This window comes from Numenius arquata, chromosome 12 (genome assembly GCF_964106895.1).
Source record: "Numenius arquata chromosome 12, bNumArq3.hap1.1, whole genome shotgun sequence".
In the NCBI taxonomy this organism is placed as follows: Eukaryota; Metazoa; Chordata; class Aves; order Charadriiformes; family Scolopacidae; genus Numenius; species Numenius arquata.
In genome coordinates this window covers 22,498,185-22,517,850 of record NC_133587.1, presented here as the reverse complement: position 1 = coordinate 22,517,850, position 19,666 = coordinate 22,498,185, and the positions used below count along the sequence as shown (strand labels likewise).

The 19,666-nt window shown below is 42.9% G+C and overlaps 1 protein-coding gene across 1 annotated transcript in view; it reads left to right on the top strand.

Annotated features, from left to right (window-relative positions):
- Positions 1–7,589: 7,589 nt before the first annotated feature.
- ITGA8 (integrin subunit alpha 8) overlaps positions 7,590–19,666 on the top strand; it is a 115,005-nt gene continuing 102,928 nt past the window's right edge. The window contains exons 1-3 of the mRNA XM_074157027.1: positions 7,590–7,786; positions 8,065–8,189; positions 19,491–19,591. Of these exons, the coding sequence (XP_074013128.1) occupies positions 7,590–7,786; positions 8,065–8,189; positions 19,491–19,591 (423 nt within the window). The remainder of the gene's footprint in view (positions 7,787–8,064; positions 8,190–19,490; positions 19,592–19,666) is intronic.

The window sequence follows — 19,666 nt, the reverse complement described above, 5'->3', positions numbered from 1 at the left end:
GTCCTCTGCGAGGCTGCACAATGTTATCTGTCCAATTTACATCTGGAAATGGGTGAGCGGTATCATTCTGTGGTGGGTTGCCCTTGGTGGGCAAGGTGCCCACCCAGCTGCTCTCTCACTCCCTCGCTTCAGCAAGACAGGTGATAAAAATAGATGAAAAAACTCCTTATCTTGTGGACAGGGAGATCGCTCATGAGTTATCATCACGAGCAAAACAGACTCTAAATTAATTTAATTTATTGCCAATTAAAAATAGCAATAGTGAGAAACAAAAATAAAGCTAAAAACACTTTCTCCCTCCCCTGCCTTCTTCCCAGGTTCAGCTTCAATCCCAGGTCCTCTACCTCCTCCTTATCCCCAAGCAGGGCAGGGGGATGGGGAACGGAGGTTGTGGTCAGTTCGTAACACTTCATCCCTGCCACTCCTTCCTCCTCACACGGTTCCCCCTGCTCCAGTGTGGGAGACAGTCCTTCACAAAGTACTCCCATGTAGGTCCTTCCCACAGGCTGCAGTTCTTCAGGAATGGACAGTTTTGGTGTGGGTCCCCCACAGGTCCTGCCAGAAAACCTGCTCCAGCGTGGGCTCCTCTCCACAGGCTGCATCTCCTGCCGGGAGCCTGCTCTGGCATGAGCTCTCCACTGACTTCAGGGCACAGCCACTTGCTCCAGCGTGGGGTCGTCCATGAACTCCAAGGGGACAACCTGCTTCACCATGGTCTTCTCCACAGCCTGCAGGGGAATCTCTGCTCCAGCACCTGGAGTATCTCTTTCCCCTCCTTCTTAACTGTCCTTGGTGTCTGCAGGGCTGTTTCTCTCACATTTTCCTCACTCCTCTCTCCCAGTTCCCGCACAGCATTTTTTACCCTTTCTTAAAATGTTATTGCAGAGACACCACCAGCTTTACTGACAGGCTCAGCTTGGCCAGTGGAGGGTCCATCACGGACTGTCTCTGTGCAACATGGAGACAGCTCCTGGTGACTTCTGGCAGAGGCCGCTGCTGCAGCCCCACCTCCCCAGCTACCAAACAAGTTCCATCAGGACTTGTTTAAAAACTGAAATTCTGAAATTACCGTGAGCATTCGTTACTGCAGAACTGACAGCAGTGCATCTTACCCCTTTTTAAGATTTCTTTTTCTGAAAAAGTTATTCCTTTGCAGAAGACAATAATTTGAAAAGATTCCTTAATTCAGCTTACCTGACCGACTTTACTCAGGACACAAGTGTTCCATCCTGCTGATGCTAAAAGGCTTGTGCAACAGTAGTATTGCTACTCGAAAGTATATAGATAATGAACTAAGAGAACCTGCTTTAATCTGGACTGCCAGGCAAGTCTGAAGCTTTACTTTCCCTAAAATGCTCAGGCATTTTATACAAATACAGATATTTGCTGTAGCTGGTTTTGCACATTGAAGATGAATGTTTTTTAGGCAGGCTTGCACTGACGTCTTGGAAGGTGACAACTGACTTTTCTTGCTCTTTCTCCTGGATTCTGGTGTCTGTCTTGGCTTGTATTGCAACTGAGCTTGCACTGAATCACAGCTTAAATCTGTTAGAATAAACAGCTTTTTTTAGTCCACTGTCACGTACAATTTATGTTCTGTCTCACAGAAAAGAAATAATTTAGAAGCCCAGCTGATGCGAGATCTATATATAAGCGTGAGGCTGGATTAAAACCTCTGCCGTGCTCCAGAGGAATTTAGCTAATGCTCAGGGTGGTGTAAGAACCCTTATTCCTGCATCTTTCTTCTTCCTTCATACTGCCCAGTTGTTTGAAGCCTGGGTTACTTCACATATTTTTGGACTACAGAGTGTAACTACCAGTGCTTAATGGAGATTCGCCAGCTCATCTGAGAGCCGCAGCCAAGTGAATCTTTCTGTCCTTTCCTCCCTGATAGACAAGATAGGAGAGATTCTGACTTTATGGCAATTCACCTTCTGTCCCCTAAAAAAGTGTGGTTATTTAGAAGGCGGACTTATAACACATGGAGCATTAATGTCAGGTACTTTTGATGTGCTTCCATAGAGAAATTACAAGAAACCTATATAATTTTCACAGGTTGTTCTGCTCTAAGCGCCAGATATATAGGCTACATACATGTGTTTATGTATATGTGTATACATAAGTGAGGGGTCTAGAGAACAAGTCATATGAGGAGAGGCTGAGGGAACTGAGCATGTTTAGTTTGGAGAAGAGGAGGCTGAGGGGAGACCTCATTGCCCTCTGCAACTACCCAAAAGGAGGTTGTAGAGAGGTGGGTGTTGGCCTCTTCTCCCAAGGGAATAATGACAGGACCAGAGGAAATGGTCTGAAGTTGCGGCAGTTATATTTGAATGCATTTTGAATAATTCTGTTGAAGTTTTTGTCTTTATCTTTCAGATAGTTAAAATTTCTGCTTATCTGATTCGCCTGTATGCTTTTTTCTCTCTTCTCTTCTTTGCGAGGATGAATTTAGGGCAAAGGAGTCCAAGATGGGCCTGGATGGAGCAGGTAAGTGATGTGGGAGCAAAATCCATTAGGGCAGAGAAATAGCCGTGTCTCCACAACCATTCACGAACAGGAACAAGAAGCTCCATTAGTGCAATGCATACCGTGGTGCACTCGCTATCCAACTAGATGACCATCCGCAGACAGCCTGTGGACGGTCACTCTGTGTACTCCTGATTGCACGAGAAGCTGCTTAGCAGGTAGCACCAGGCATGCTCTGGAGAGCACCTTCAGATTCTGTCGTGGCTGTGCTGGGCATTATGCTGCAAGGCTGCTGACCACGATAGCCGGGGCAGTGCAGTGGCAAACACTGAGCGCGTTCACAGCCTCACCCCCTACGTCCCTCTGCTCCATCCTTTGGGGCCCCATGCATTAAGCAGCCAGTCTGTGCTTTCACGGAGGTGGTAGATCGGCTCATTAGACTCTGGTTCACATTGACTTCATGTGACTAAACTAGTTAATGCTAGTTCATTTATAAAATGAAGAAAAAAATAGTATTTTCATGAGATGTCTTGAAAAGAAACATTTTTTTCACATGCTGTAAGTTTAGGTTCCTAGAAGATTTAGTCTACTCACTCTCAAATTAGCTTTAATGCTTTTCATCTATTATTTACTTCTGCTAACATTTTTAACTTGGACAGTGTTTACAGAGGTAAGGTTCAAAACTGAATGCTGAACATCCTTTGTTGACATTTCCTGAATTCAGACCTCACCAACTAGCATTTGAGGGAAGAAGAAACAAGGTCTTGAAGCAGAAAAGTTATTAGTCTGAGGGAACCTAGCAAACCTCAATGTACAGCTTAATGAGTTTGCTAATTCTTAAATGAAATGGACACAAGCAAAAGTTGTCAGGCTTTTTATCTCCAAATGCAGGAGAGCATCAGTACATAGGTGAAAAGCACAGAAATGAGCCCCATAATGAACTTGGCCACTCTGTTGCTCTCAGAGATGCGTATTGGCTAAAATTAATCCTTTTCAGTTAGGAGGGACAAGCAGATGCTCAGATTCAGAAGCTGGCAATAACAAGGCTGATAAATTAATGCTCTTTGTAGAGCGTGGTCACAACATCATTTTATCCTCTTGCTTTGTGACAGGATAATCAATGCAAAATGATTTTCTATGTAATGGCTCCAATTACAGTTCAGAAGGCGGCTTCCTGCCTGTATCACCTAGGACGCGAAAACTCAAGAAATATGGCAGCATAGGTACAGCCCAAGCAGTCACTGTTTCCTGAAGAGGAAGAATGAGGATTAGTACCAGAGAAGTAATACAGCAGGCAATAGATCACTGCTTCTTTTGAAGAAAGGCTTAGAATAAAATATAGAACAGACTGTTTCAGCTGGAAGGGACCTACAATGATCACCTAGTCCAATTGCCTGACCAATTCAGGGCTGATCAAGTTAAACCACGGTATTAAGGGCATCCTATACATTTACTCAGTTGTGGTGATGTGAGAGGCGGAAGAAAGGGGTTTGTTTCCCCTCTGCATGAACTTTGCAGAGATGTAGAAACCATCCACGATTCCCTCACCAGTCATTACCAATGCACCAAGCAACGTGCTGTAACACTGCTGTTTGTGGTGTAGTTGGCTGCTTGGAAAGGAGCCCTGAATTGTTTTGTGTTTGTTACCATATTTTTCCCAGGTAACAGCTAAAGGTAAGGTTTTCTGTGGGAATTGGACACTTAGGTTTCCGTACTGCCCTGTTTTGAAAAGATTTAACAGTATAGTCATTTATTTAGACAAGATTTATGTTAAAATCCCATGTAATTCTTTGAAATACTTATCCTTCCTCTGATAGCAGGTAGATTACTAAATATCGGCAAAAATAAGATTAAAGCTTTCATAATAGAGCCTTCTATGAAATAGTAATATTTAAGTTACGCTTTGGCAAAACTTTCCACAGAGCTTTAACTGATCTGTTTTTAAGACTGGAAAGACCTTAATGAAATTAATTTCAAGAACTGCACATGATATAAGCTGTAAAAATCCCCACTGTGAATCTTGTACTTTTCTGTATAAATTATTTGGTTCCACATCTGACCTTCCAGTTGTTCTGTAGGTTAGATAATGACTTTTGGACCCTTGGCTAAACATTGTTATAAAAGCTCTCCGTCCTGGCTCCAAGGCAGGTTCTAGAGCCTATTATGACTTTTTAATTCAATATTCAAAGCAGTTAATCTATCGGGCCACCATCCGGTATGCTAAAGACTAAACTTCAATCTGCCAACAACTGGGGCTGCTGCTTACCTCTTGAGCACAGCAGATCACAACGTCCAGTCTGAAGTCTGAGGAAACCAAGATGTGGAGTAAGCTTCCAGTGATCAGAACAGGTCCAGGTTATTCAGGGAAATACTGCAAATCCTTTGGAAAATGAAAAGATTTTTCTTTTTGTTCATCCAGTTAAATTGATTTAGAATATCCTACGCTCACTGCTCTCTTCTTTATACAAAAAAAAAAATTCCGAACTCCAACCAAAAGGTAAAGGCTAAGGGGAGGAGGACTGCTGTATGTTAACACCTTAGGGGTAAGAGGATGTTGAAAAAGATTTTCTTCTTTTCATTCTGCCCTGCTCTCCAGACAGGTTTTAGCACTGATAGCCATTTGAAGCACTTTTTTCCCCCTTTTTTAAATTTAGTTCAAACCAGCCAGGTTAGCTGGCATATATATCAAACTGAGAGACAGGTACAAGTGGAGCACATGTGAATTGCCTATGTTCTTGCTACGCCCCTTTTGCTTTTCATTTGTGTGAACACTCACCTATCTCCAACTGTGCTAATTACTGAACTTTAACTCTGTTTTGGATAGATCTTTGCCAGAGGGATACAGCACCAGAATGTGCTGCCTTCTTGCTCCCCCAGTGCCACAGTGTGCCATCTGAGCAGTTCTCTGTGCCCCAGTGACTTCATTTGTGATGCTCAGCACTGGAATTGGCTAGTGTTGTGCTAAATAAGAGCAAGGCATTATTATTATTATTTCGCATAAGGCAATACAACTTGCAAATGCTTTCAGTTGCCTTACAACTGTATGAATTTTAAGAGTAGGCATTAACTCTACAAGTCATTGAGGTACTTCTGAATTTATTACTGGTGCTTAGCTCTCTAAGAGATACTTGTTCAATGTAAAATAACGAAATAATGTCAATGGTGATGTTTTACTCTAATAGCAAGAGTAAAGACGGTACAAACATAAGGCGAGCAGATTTAAGGAATATTACAAGCCTGTGGGGACAGCTAAGGTTAACATAGAGTTAACGCTGGAAATAAACACACTGTTCTATTTTCATGAACAGGAATGTCAGTCTTATCTGAATAATCTTGCCATCGAGCACTTAAAATAAAATAAACACAAAAGTAAAGAAACCAGAACTTCAGAACAAAATAAACTGCTCTCAGCTGCTTTCATAGGTATGATCTACTGTAGCATGTTTATAAGTGGGTTCTCTTCTGATCTTTCTCTGATACTGGACACATTATTCTGTACACAATCAGTATTATAAATGCTGAAAAACAATCCCTTTTTCCTCCTAACAGAGTTGACTGAATAGAAAACAAAATGTTTCTCCTTTTCTTCCTACCTTTGAGTTGGCCAGGAAAAATATAAAGAAGAATATCATCCCCTCAGGATGTGGGTGTGATGTCCCACATTTAAATGCTTTGTAGGGGAAGGGAGCATTTCAGGCAGAGTCAGTTTTATATATTCTTAACAAAAGCAGCTACAAGACTACTGTGGGCTTGCAGGGGCAAAACAACTCAAGACGGCTTACACAGCACCATTGTTTTTAATTACTTCTATGAAGAAATTATAAGAGGAGCTTTCTGAAAGCTCCATTCAATGCCACATGCAGTAAGGTAGTATTGGTCATTTCTGTGGGAAAAGAGGCATGACACCTGGCCTGCAGGGGGCTGTGGTGAAGGCCTGTAGCAATGCTTTCCTTCGCCCGAGTGTTGAGGGGACCCCTTTGGCATATTAAAACTCTATGTAGCCAGGCAAGCACTAACAGAGAAACTTACAGAGGAACGCATTTCCTACCATGTTTGGAACTGTGTGGCTGGGTTTACATCTTTCCTGCGGTTAGAAGGGGGTTTTGGTTGCTGGTGTGTTTTTTTTTTAAATAGCCACGCTTGCAGTCACATAGCAATCCGATGGGTTTTTCTGGGTTTTTTTTCCATGCACTTTAGCTTCCTAAAAGGCGTTTTCAAGTATCAGTCTCTTCAGTTCAAACTTTTGAAACTGCTGGGAGAGAAATTCAAGTAGAAACCACCAGCCCCAACGCCGCCATTTTCCCTCTTGAACATCACTGCCCACAGGTAGCCGCCAGGCGACTCTGCTGGGCAGCGTTCAGGTCCGTCCTAGTTAGCCTGCAGCTTCCCCAGTGGAATCACTGATGGAATTTCTTAGTGAGACAAATGAGTTTCCCCAGATACGGCCTAGTTAGTGCAGTAAAACCATCCCCAAGCATCCTGTTTAGCCAGCACGGAGAAATCTCACCCAGGCCCCAATGTTAATGCCGGCGCTGGGGGGACAAGGGCTGTGGCAGAGGCCGGGTGGGAGCAGTGATTCTTCCCCCGTGCTCCGGGTCCCCCCACGGCCACAGCGCTGCGGCCACCGTCCTCTCTCGCAGACAACACCGGAGGCGTCGTCCGCAACCAGGCCGAGACACCGACACTCCCGCCCCAGCGGGGCTTCTCTCTCAGTGAGGGAGGCGCGGGCGAGGCGGCCCCAGCCCACCAGCGCCTCGCCCTGCCCAGGCATGGCTGGTGGCGTGGGGGTCCCTCGGGCTCAAACGCTGCCTTGCAGAGGAAGGGCTTCCCCGCGCAGCCATCGCGCTCCCGGCGGGGCCCCCACCGCGGCTCCGCGCCTCCCCGGAGGCCGCCTCTAGCCGCGGACCGCCGCGCTGCGCTGCCCGGCGGCAGGCGGCGAGCTCGGGCCGCCAGGGGGCGCCGTAGCGCGGCCGGCCCCGCGGCGGCGGGGTGAGCGGGGCCGAGCCGCCCCCGCCAGCCCCCCGCCCCGCCGCCAGCGCAGGGCGGCAGCCAGACTGCGGCACCGCGCGGCTACCCTGCCGCTCCGCTCTGCCAGCGGGAACCGGCTGCGGAAGGGGGCGAGGATGCTGCGCCTCAGCCTCCGGGCTGACCGCCCCGGCCGCCGGCAGCAGCCGTGCCCGCCGCTCCTCCTGTCAGCGCTGCTCTGGGCGCCGGTGCTGGTGGCCTTCAACCTGGACGAGGAGAAGCTGACGGTGTACAGCGGGCCCCCGGGCAGCTACTTCGGGTACTCGGTGGACTTCTACATCCCCGACCCCAGCACGTGAGTGCCGCCGCCGCCGGGCGGGCCGCTCCCCTCAGCGCGGCGCCTGCGGTCCCGGGGGGGCGGCGGAGTCCCGGCTGCGCCCGACCCAGCGCCGCCGGGCTGCTCCTCCCGCCTGGCCGGGGCTGGGGGCTCGCCGACCGACTTGGGGGAGGCGTTAGGGTAACGGCGGCGTACCGCTCGCCGCCCTCGGGCCGGTGGCCGGGGTGACAGCCAGCCCCGGGGCCGCCGCCAGTGGGTCCCGCTCGCCCCCGCTGACCTCCCGGTGTGTTCCGCAGAGTCAGTGTCCTGGTGGGAGCGCCCAAAGCCAACACCACGCAGCCAGACATCGTGGAAGGAGGAGCGGTGTACCGCTGCCCCTGGCCCGCCGCCCGCTGCAGGCAGATCCCCTTCGATAACACCAGTAGGTGAACTCCCCGCGCCGGGTAGCGCAGCCTTGCGCGTGTTGTGGCCCCGCCGTGCGCGGGTCCCGCGTCGGCACGAGTTTCTCCCGTGCGGCTTTGGTCTGGGCGGCTGCGGGTCGCTGCAGAAGTGGCGCCCTGGGGGGTGGGTAGGTGTGTGCCCCCGCAGGGAAGAGCTTAACGGTCCCCAGAGAAATGACAGGAGTATGACCTCCAGCATCTGTGTGCCAGGTTCATCTTAGTGCTGTAATGAGAGGTATTTGTGGCAGGTACCTCATTTTGAAACAAGGGTGGTTTGATTTTGGGTTGGTTTTTTTTTTTTTTTTTTTGAGTGCTCAGAAGGCAGAACCCCCAAACTCATGTCTCGCATGCTGCTGCGAACCCTGGAAATCACAGGATGCTGGTCTTTGCTGTTATTTTCAGCAAGGGGTTTTCTGTCTGTTCAGATGGATGAAGCACCTCATGTGACATGCTTATTTAATTCTTTTCAGAAAGCAAGAGTTTTATTTCAGAATATTGGAAGCTAGATGCAAACTGATTTAGGCACAATGTGGATAGATTATATCCACTTCCAAAATCCCGAGACAGATGTTTCTTATTTAATTATAGGGAAAACACGTTTTAAACAGTTCAGGCTGTTTATGTTTTGTGTTGTCTCTTTATAGGTCTTGAAAATAATTTAAACCTAGTGTTTGCAGGCACTTTAATTCTTTTATTTAGGCAGACTGACAGTTTAATCATTAAGCAAAAGTTATGATTCTTTAGGTTATATTTAATCTTAACATTTGTGGGTTATTTAAATGCGAGCACAATACAATTCAGGGTTGTTTTTTTTGCTGAGAGCATAAATGAAATTAGAAGAGCTTACTTAAATGTAGCAAGTAAACAGGGCAGTTCTTTACCCCGTCCAGCTCCAGCCACCCACACAGCCTATTACTGTGTTTGTGTCTGGGAACCCTGCTCAGAATGACTCTCCCATTATGCTGGGCGTTCTTCAAAACAGAGTAAGAGATAGCTCCTGTATGTGTGTGTATGTGTGTGTGGCTACTTGGGCATTTTATACTCTGTACTGCGTATTGTTATGTATAAATGTGAATATACAGACATAGACAGTATGCATACAATATTTTTATTGTAATATGGCCTGAATAGACATCTTTAAAATAAAACCAGTTTAGGAAATATTCCTGTATTTCCATCTTATGATTAGATAGTTCATGTAACAGAACTGGGCTATATTATCTATACAAATTAATTTCACATTCGATTAGAAATCTTGCAGGCCAAAAGAAAATTCTGTCATATTTTAAGGGGACCTTTTGCAAAATGAATGAAAACCTAGTGATGAAACCTAGAAGGGCATCTGGCTTTCCAGTGGGAAACTCCAGGAAAGTTGACTAAAGAGACTCAGGACAATACCATACTCTTGGCAGAGATGTCCTTTTGCAGATACTGCGTTTCAAATAGAGGCATAAACACAGGCTGATGAGTAAGTATATCAGCAAGGCTTCGGATTGTGTCACACAAATATTGTTTGGAATCTCCAAAGTGTGGTTCCTTCAGTCTTCCTGAGACAGTTCGTGCCCTCTGGGTTCATGCCTGACCTGTAGACAGCTGAAGTTAGGCAAGAGAGAGCTCATTGCATCGATATAAATGCACTGTGTTTGGTGGAGGGGCTGCACTATAGGCGGGTTTAGCAGTGGTATTAGCTGTCTAATTCCAGTACCAAGGGCAGTAAGGGTGCCATTTCACACAATTCAGCAACAGCCACCTGCCCTCATAGACAGGGACCTCAGGAATGTTTTCATACCTTGTACCAACACCCATTCTTTGTTGCCAGCAACATAAAAGCCATCTCCAGTACACCTTAGATGACTCCTTTTGCTGAGGTACGGATGTGTATTTCATGTCAGTTTTTTCACCCCAAAATATGCTACTTGCATATCTCTCCAATAATCCCCCAAACAGGGCAGTCCACATGAGCTCTAGCCTAGATGAGACTATTTCAAATAGTCTGTTACACACAGTTCCTTTTGAAGCCTTTTGCCATTGTATGCCTAGTGGGACTTAGACAGTCCCTAGTAAATATGAGGGATATTTTCAGTTTGTGGCTCTTTCTTGTACCAGCATCTTGTCCTTACTATACCTTCTCCCTACAAAATCACTCAGAAATGCTGCTATTCCCATTTTATATTTATATTCCTAATTTTATATTTATTCTGATAAGCAGTAAAAAGTCAGTCTGGGTTATCAAAGATCATACAGGAAGTTGATGATGATACTGGGAACTGACTCGGGATTTTTTTTTCTTCCTCCAATGCCTTAACCCCAAGATTATCCTTTCTCCCAAAACAAAACCAGGCAGTAATTGTTAGAAGACTGGAAATTCAGCAGCTTTAATTTTAAAGATTAATGCTTCATGCCTCATAGGAGATTTTTAAAAGTCTTGGAAAGTTTTAGGAATGTTCTCTGAAACAAAACCAAAAAACTACGGAGGCTTCTTCAGAGCTGGAGGATTTCATTTTAATACATTTTTATGCAAAGCTTCCTTTTTTGAGTACTTTTTTCTTGACTCTAACCAAATAATATCAGCTTTTTCAGTAAGAGTCACTATGCACAGTAAAAGAAAGAAAACCGCTGAATAATTGAAGGCATTTTTAATTAAGACCAGAAGCAAAAATTGAGTGGAACTAGAAAGAAAGGGAGACAATAACATTTAATAGGCAGTGTGACCCAACAGATAGATAAAGAATTTACTAAATGAGTATTTTTCAGCCACAAGAGTTCAATGGAGGACTTCTAAATTCTACAGGATTTGCAAAAGAAAAGCAGATTCACATATACTGTATCCCAAGTTAGATATGTGAAATTGCTGCAGGTCACAGAAACTGTGAAATTTCCACTGTAACATAAAAATTCAAGGGATCAACAAATCCAGGTGGTTGAAAACCACTGGCTTAAATTACATATGAGCAGGAGGGCTCACGTCTTCTATTTCTGAGGGCTGGATACACGAAGCTTAGGTGTGTTGTGTTCAATGCAAGTTACGTTCTGCTGTTGAGGAGGGAACATACAGTGCACTTGGATGTTATTTGGATTGCTACCGACACAAATAAGTGTTTAAGACTCTTATGTAACTGTACAGATTACTTCACTGTTTCCACAAGAAACTAATTTCAGGAAGGGTTCCTTCGTTTGCAAATACTTTGGTGTTATTTGTATTAACACTATTAATATCGCTGTCCTAATAAATGAAAACAGTGAGGACACTGGCTACTATTCTGTGATGGCTTCAGTCAAGATTCTTGGCATTTTCAAATATCATGGTGTTACAGGTGTGGAGATGCATTGTACGAATTTATAGTTATCCTGTGTTTTACAGATATTGAGACGTTTACTGAATGGATGAAGAGGTATGCCTTGTTATGAGGCTGTAAAGTATCACAAACTAAAAAGGAACAAAATCTCTCCCCACAACCATTTAAGGCTTGTTAAAAGGCAATGATGAACAAGAGCACACTCATAAGTCAAGGAAGGGAAAGATGAAAAAAGGAATGTGTAGAGTTTGTAAAGTATATATTGCGTTAGATAGAGGGGGTGCTTGTTCAGAAAGTGATTTGAGGGAACCAAGTGACTGACACCTTAGTGAAAAACTTTGGCTTACTTAGGTTCGTGTTATGATGGTAAGCACTGAGGTAGGATGGTCTTTGGTCCTGTAAAGGCTGTTTTGTTGTAGAGTTTTGTTTTTCTCTGTGAATGATATCTTTCTTATTTTTAAAACAACTAAAGTTTTAGTTTAAATAAAGTTATTCTATATCCTGCATGCCATAGAGTCCCGAATGGGAGAATACAAATGCTAAGCCTAAATGGACCTGACATCCTGCCGCTTGTACAGGACAACTGTAGTGTTCCCCAGTAGGTCAAAGATCTGACACTGCAAGGGCTGCACCCACAGTCACTGGCAAGGTGCAGTCACACAGGCTGTGACACTCAGGACTAAACTCTATTCTTTGGGTCATGTAAGCTTTAAATGACAAAAAGAAAAATCCTTATGGTTTGTGAAGCTCTCTCACTCCTCTTTTCTCAGAAACTAAGATCACGTGAGGGAGTAGACATTGCATTGATTACTGGTCTATGCCCAACAGGAACACTCAGTATTTACTCAATTCCCAGTGAAAGAGATGAAAACACCTATAAAAAAATGTGTCATTACTTCTGTGTGCCATGTTCTAGCTGTCAAACACAGACTGGGTTCCTTTCTACTAGCACTGATACTCAAAACGAAGACTGCTTGTGAAATCATCTCTTGCACTGTGCATGTGTTAGGATGCCCAAGCTGGTCTGAGTGCTGTGAGCAGCTGCGTAAGTTGTGTTAATGTGGAAATACGCGTGGGCTAAGCTACTCTGGCTTAGTTGAAGTTAATAGAGGTGCAGGAGTATCTGCAGCCCATTCCTAAAAGTCATACCACCTAACTGCAATTGTTCTACGGGTAATTCTCCCAGATTGTTACTAATTCCTCAGGTCAACTATCTGTGTTCTTCACAGTAGCTAATCCAAAAGCAATGAGGTGATTTACTTGCAAACTAACATCAATAATTAATCCTATTGATGAAGTAGTGTTCCTGACAAGGGACAGGGGAGCAGGAGGGAAGAGGACAGAGGGAAGGAGGATAAAATTTTGGCATGCTGTAGGATTTGGGCCAACCTATCCATAAGCAAGTCATGTAACCGGACATTCCCATATGGGGCGGCCAGTGATATGGCCTCCAGCCAAGAAGGGGCTTTAGCAGGAACTCTCCACGTTTCCTGCTGTTGATACAGCACTGACTCTGCAGTCCCATGTTTGCAGTTCTTTAAAGCTCTCAAAATCTGGGCGCCGGGGCCAAGACTGGGCAGAAGCTGAAAGCACTGCCCCTGAGAGCACAACCGGTCCTTTAGCCTGTTCTGTTGCAGCAGGGAACTGAGATAAAGTATAATGGAAAGGCTTTTAGTATCCCCTTACTCCGGGAGATACGGACTGAAGGGCAGAGACTCTTCTCCCTTGTTTCCCAGCTCTGTGAAGCTGTCCTGCTGCGTTGCAGTGTAAGGCTGATACTCTTTGAAACTCAATGAGAGGATGGGAACAAGCGTTGGCATTATATTAAAGACCTGTGATCTGTCGTTCCTGTCTTACCTACACAAAGCTGACTTCTCCTTTTCAATTTCTCCATTATGAAATGAGGTTTACAGTGACTATTTCTGCTTTAGCATCGAGGTAGAGTTACCAAGTCCTTGTGTTTAAGCTGGGTGCTCTTCCATTCAGCTGCCAGGAGAGGTAGCAGGAGAGCAAGACGAAGAAAACTTTCTCCCCAGTTGATTAGCTGGGGAACTTCTGAACCACTCAGAGCATCTTGCAGCCAGAAGCAAACTTAAATGCCCCCTGAAGTGCACTATTTTATTTGAAATCTGGTAAAAAGCTAATAGTTCGTATTTCAGAAACTCATTATAATGGTCACTTTTAATTGTAATACTTAGCAGACTGCAACAAGTTCTCATGTTTTAAATTAGCTCCTAAAGAGAATTTTAGATATCACTTCCCCTAAGTTTCCAGAACTCTCTGGGGTCTTTGCTATCCATTTACTTTACTGGTTTTAGTAAAATAGGTTATATTTTTCTGAACTAGCTGGAGAAAATTTGAACAGCATCTGAAGAGGAACAGAGGAGGGGGATGTAGATCAGTTCTGGCCAAGCGTGCAGTTGATAAAAAACATGAGCTAATCTGGCCAGCATTCGAGCTGATTGTAACAGAACCCAGGTACTGTATAAGGGAAGGATGTATTGTGGGACTCGAGAGGTTTAGTTACATGAAAAAATCATTAGCTGTAAGGATGGTAAGATTCTAGGGAAAACTTAGAATCCTGTTACAAAACAGAATTTGCATCTCAAGAGGAAGTGCTGAGGGAGAATTTTGTTGTACTTTTAAATGTTGACACATTTCAGTCCAGTATGCCAGTAAGACCTTATCTGGAGCCTCATGGATCACTTGTAGCAGACTGATTTATAATAGACCCTCATGGGTTTCTTTTATAAGTCTCAGCCTTATCTAAAGAATGGAAAAAATACCCTTAGCTATGTTAGTTCAAACCCTGAGGTCTTAATTTGTTTTTGATCAGGTTGTACTTAGAGAAAAAATCCTATTGGGTTTGATGGTTCTTTTTTTTTCTTGATTTGTGGAATGAAAGTCCAAATAAAACTCTCTAGATACGATCTATTAAATTAAAATAACTCATATGAATAGCATCTCAGGCACAATAAAAACCAGAAATTAAATAGATGTTTGCAGAATCAGATAAATCTAAAAATAGAAGCAACTCTTCTCATCATGTGAGGGTTTTGCATGTCCCTACTGTCTCTAAACACTATGGAGTCCTTTTTTTCCACAACATAAATGTTGAAGGCAATTGCTTGGCTTGGTTCCCTAGATCACAGTCTTTAGCTTTGCATTTGTATTCAGTCTTTCTGTTGAGGGTCTAATATCAATGACCCTGTGAATGTTACTGACTCCCCTTTGCTTAGCAATGCGGGGTATTGGTAGTGGTACCAGAAAAGTATCACTCTGCCATGGTTGACAAGACCCCCTCTCTTCCCTCACTTTTAGAATACGGGACCATGCGTGCCAGTATGAACCCTTCCCTCCCTCTTCCCTCCTGTAAGACAGGACCCTAATCATGCAACAGGGCTGATTTCAAAGTTAAATTAGGTTGCTCAGAGCCTTGTGTAGCCAAGGTCTGAAACTACCCGAGGATAGACATGGCACAACCTCTCTAGGGAATCTGTGCCAGTGCTTAATCACCCTCACCGTGAAGAGTATTTTCTTTATATCTAATCTGAAATTCCTTTGCTGTAACTTTCTTCTTTTGCCTATTTTCCTTTAGCTGCGTACCTCAAATGGGAGTTTGGCTCTCCCTTCTCTCTACCTATTGAACACTGGATGAAGTGCAGATAGATCCTCCTTTGCTTTCTCTGGGCCAAACGCCCGCAAGTCTTGTACTGGTGTCTCAGGACTGTACGTAGCATTCCAGGTGTTGTCTCCACGTGAGTGGGATATTCTCTTTCCTTGACCTGTATATATTTATATAAATATAAATGTTTGTTGGTTTTACATGTTTGTATTCCCATTTTATATAAATATGGATAGGTTGATGTGATTATTCACCTCTACTCTGTGTATGTATAATTATGTATAAATACATGAAATATATATTACATTTTACATTATCTATATTTCTTTATATGTATGGATGTGCACAGATACAGAGAGACGCGCGCATATATCAAAACAGGTATTTGAAGGGGATTTTTCATCCTGGATGTAGTGTGAGTGGGTACAGATTAGAGGGCAGAGTGTAACTGAGCGTGCTGCGGGTGCCTTGTTAATGGCCTTCTGTGTTCATCCAGTATGTACAGACAAACACACATCAAGTAAAGATAATACTTTTCAAAGCTCCTGAAGGATGGCACCTGAAAGAGTTGCAGGTGTATTACACAGCTGGATTTGTTGCTTTGATTTGAAGCATTGTTTCCCTGTGTTTAATTTGATTAAAATATTTTTATTTGCTTTTGTTCAATTGAGTAGTTTCAAATTATAATAGATGCTGCATTTGTTACTTCTAGTTTTCAAGAGCTGAATGAATCACAATGAGCCACTATCAGTGTTTGCAAATACATCTGTTTTTTATGCAGATCCTGATTACTACAACAAAGAAATATTTGTAAGGGTAATATTTGGTTCATGCCTGTTAAACAGTTTATAATGTGCTGACTCAGTGACTGAGAGGAGACCAATCCCCATAGAAAGTGCCAAACTTAGTCTAATGTATGCAAATAATGGATTTGCATTAACACTTGCTCCAGGTTCAGACTTTAATTCCTAAAAATTAATCTCTACACTGTTGTTCTTGCATTTCACTGTCTGGATTCATATTTTTCTACTTTTCCAGCTACTGCTTTGGCAGTAGGGGCTTTTTCCCCTTCAGTAGCCCGTAGGTACCTCAAATCTAAAAGACTGGGTGAAGGAATACTGATTTTGAGAATCATGTTTCACCGTCTCCAGAGCTGATTCTGAAGCTGGATTGTGGGGCAGTGCCAATTTATAGGAGTCTTGGCTCCTGCAGTAGAAAATGAGATGCTTTTGGGTTGCTGAAATGCCATTTAAGGATATTCACCTGAATTTATACTTACACATCTCTCTGCTCTTTGCATATTCCTGGTTGTCTGGGCCTTAGTCTGCGATACAGACTTAGGCAGTACAATTAGGAGTGACTCCAGGGCTGAGTTTCAAGCCAGATTTGTGAGTCATCCAGACTGTTGACCATTTGGAAGAGCTCCTGGGCTGGCTCTGAAGCAATCCAGCTGGTGCCCTGGCACTCCGTGGACAGGCTCAGGCGTTGTGTGCCCAGCCCAGCTGCTGCCTCCTGTTCTAGCTACCCTTGCACTAGTGTCACGTCTGGTGATATAAGATAGCCTGGACTCCTTCCTGAAAGGGGCCAGGCATTCTCTTCTAGAAGAGAAGATGGCGTTTGAATGCAGCCTGAATTCAAGCCAAGTTTTTGCTGCTCACAGAGATACAGCTTAGGCTGGGGGTAAGGTACAGTATAGACATAGCCTGTGGGCCTCAGATGCCCATAAATAACACCAAGAGGGACATTTCCCTGTCATAGAAGGGTGTTGTCAGGATACAGACATGTTATTTTTTGAAATCCTTAGATAACACAATTTTGAGGAATGTACCAAAGACAGAAATAGCAACTTTATGTTTGTTTTTTTTTAAACTGGATTGCGATTTATCTGAGTGAACAGAGTTTTTATCTGAGCCTAGTCTAAGCTGTCTATCTACAGGTGGTAAAAAAAATATTAAGTACTTTTAGGCCATTGTTATTCTGACCTTCTCAGACATTTGCTTTAGGAGGAGAAGAACTGTGCCCTAGATCACGTCCTCTGTTGTAAGTGGATGACGAGCTCCAAAGTGGACATTTGCAGTTCAGAGACTCGTTGTTTAATTGAATACAATCAGGCCACAGTAATGACAGTCCACATGTATTCAGACAAGTTAGTCATGTATATAACTTCATTTTGATAAAGTTGTAGGGGAGGCAGTAGCTGGTCCACAGCAATCTGAAATGCTGAATGGTTGTTACACACAAAAGACTAAACTGTATTTTAAGGCACAGCCTCAGAAACTGGGAATACGACTCCATAGCTCCAGCAAGGATCCTGAACAAAGGTAAATAGAGAATTTCTGTCAAAAAAGATTTATCTAGGGAAAAAAAGTTATTTATTAACTTGTGTGTCTGTGATATTTTATTAATTATTTTATAATGAAAATCCCATGCCACATGATGAAGGATTCACGTTACATCATATGCCACTAAGCAGGGTGGTTGTATGTTTATGGTTTTTGCAGATTTACTGATGGATTCAGCTATGGATTTTATAAATTCTGCACACAGTTGCCCTAGTTTTAAAACCTAACTTCTTTTCAAATTTTAGTATACTTTGGCAGTACACAAGTGTGCTGTCTTGATTGAAAATGTAAAGCTCTTTTTAAGTTAGAACACTGGTCGTGAGTATCCTCAGAGGCAGACCAGCACTGGCTGCTGTAAGCTGACCGTGGCTGATCTTCAAGCTTCAAAAGCTTTGTTTCTATCAAGACCTCATCTGTGGACATTGATCATGTTCAGATTTGCTGGAGCATTAAAAAAAGAAAAAAGAAACCTTTAAAGTTTGAAATGGGTCTGGCTTCACTGGAAAAAGTAATCAGAAGTGGTCTTGCCAACAATTAGGTAGAAGCTGGCAGCTCCTACAATGCAGTGTGTCTGAGTCACTGTCTCCCACACTCTTAAAGTTGAGGCCTAACTTAAATAAAATGTATTTTTAAATGAATATTTTTAGAGTAATTTTAAATTATTTTTTCTGAATTTTTAACATCTAAATATTCCTGGAATTTACCTCTCATCTCTCTTAGCATGGATTTCCATACTAGGTCCTCTAGTTGGTGCACCACAGAAACAAATATTTGTATGAAGGAAGACGTTTTCTCAGAGACTTTCAAACTTTCACAGATTCATTCAACTTTTCTTCATGTTTATTGGAAAAATACAGAGATGGAGTACCCTTGTTGAACAGATATAATGCATTTTTCTTTATGGTTCAGTTTATACCTGTAACATTTATGAGGTTACCACGAGGTGAGGTAACTGGTGATCCAAGATCCCAGGAAAGCATTCAGATATCTCCTTTATTCCTGTTGTGCAAATCCCATGAAGTGTTGGCTTTTTAAAGGTGACGATTATACCAGCTGCATTTTTCTTCTTTTTTGTTTTGTTTTTAAATGTATGTAAATCCATTCAATATAATCTGACATTACTTTTTTTTTTCTACATTCCAAAGTAGACGGTCTATGGTTTTATTTTCACTTAGAGTGAATAAAAAGGATTGATTCTTGTGAAAGCCCTCCTGATAGGAACCAGAAACAAACACAAGGGAATGCAGATACAAGGGGGAAGGAGTAATGCCCTGCTTATGTATAAATTGAGAAGTTCATTAGGAATGACTGGTAAGGGAAGAGCATAGCTCATGGAACATATGGGAAATCAGTTTACTTCACAGAACTAAGGGTGAAAGGAAGGGATGTCTGCTTTTTATTAAAACCTGAAATGCATTATAATTGGCCTGAGTCATTGCCCAGATGGCTTCTCTTACACTGACATCTGTAAGAGTGTATATAAAGCAACATTAAGAAGCTGTCTCTTGTGACAGTGTGTACACATGTAATTCTGTTAAAAACGAAGTCTTTTGCTATCTGTAGTGTTGGTCTTTGAATAAGCATGCTGAGAAATGTCATTTGTTTGACAAAAACTAATTGTGGAACATGCTTTTTACATGGAAGGTTTCTGCCACATAGGAGAAAACTTTTTAGGGCTTTTCACCTTTTTTTGTAGATTCTTTTTCATTCTCCATCATAAATTTCACGTAATTTTTTTTTTTCAGGGGGAAACACAGGGTTTCTTCTTCCAGTTCTTTATATTTTTTTCCTGAAGTTTAAGTGTAATTATTTTGAATTTTTACATTTGAATTTAAGTTGTTTTCCACTGACCAATAAAGAGCTTAAATGATACTAGGATGTCCATTTCCTAATATGCTGGTAGGACAATGACAGTGGATGCAATGTAATATATCCATTAGTCTGTTCGCTTGTATCTGTAATTCACAGGGTAATACTTTTTAAATTAAGGTGTCAACATGCCGCTTCTTTCTTTATCAGACAACAGGAAAATTAAAGTCAATGGCACCAAGGAACCTATTGAATTTAAGACAAATCAGTGGTTTGGGGCAACAGTCAAAGCTCATAAAGAAAAAGTTGTGGTAAGTCTTCTGCATTTGGTATTCATTTGGAGACAATGTTTATTTTTCTCAAATATATATCTTTAATAGATCTCT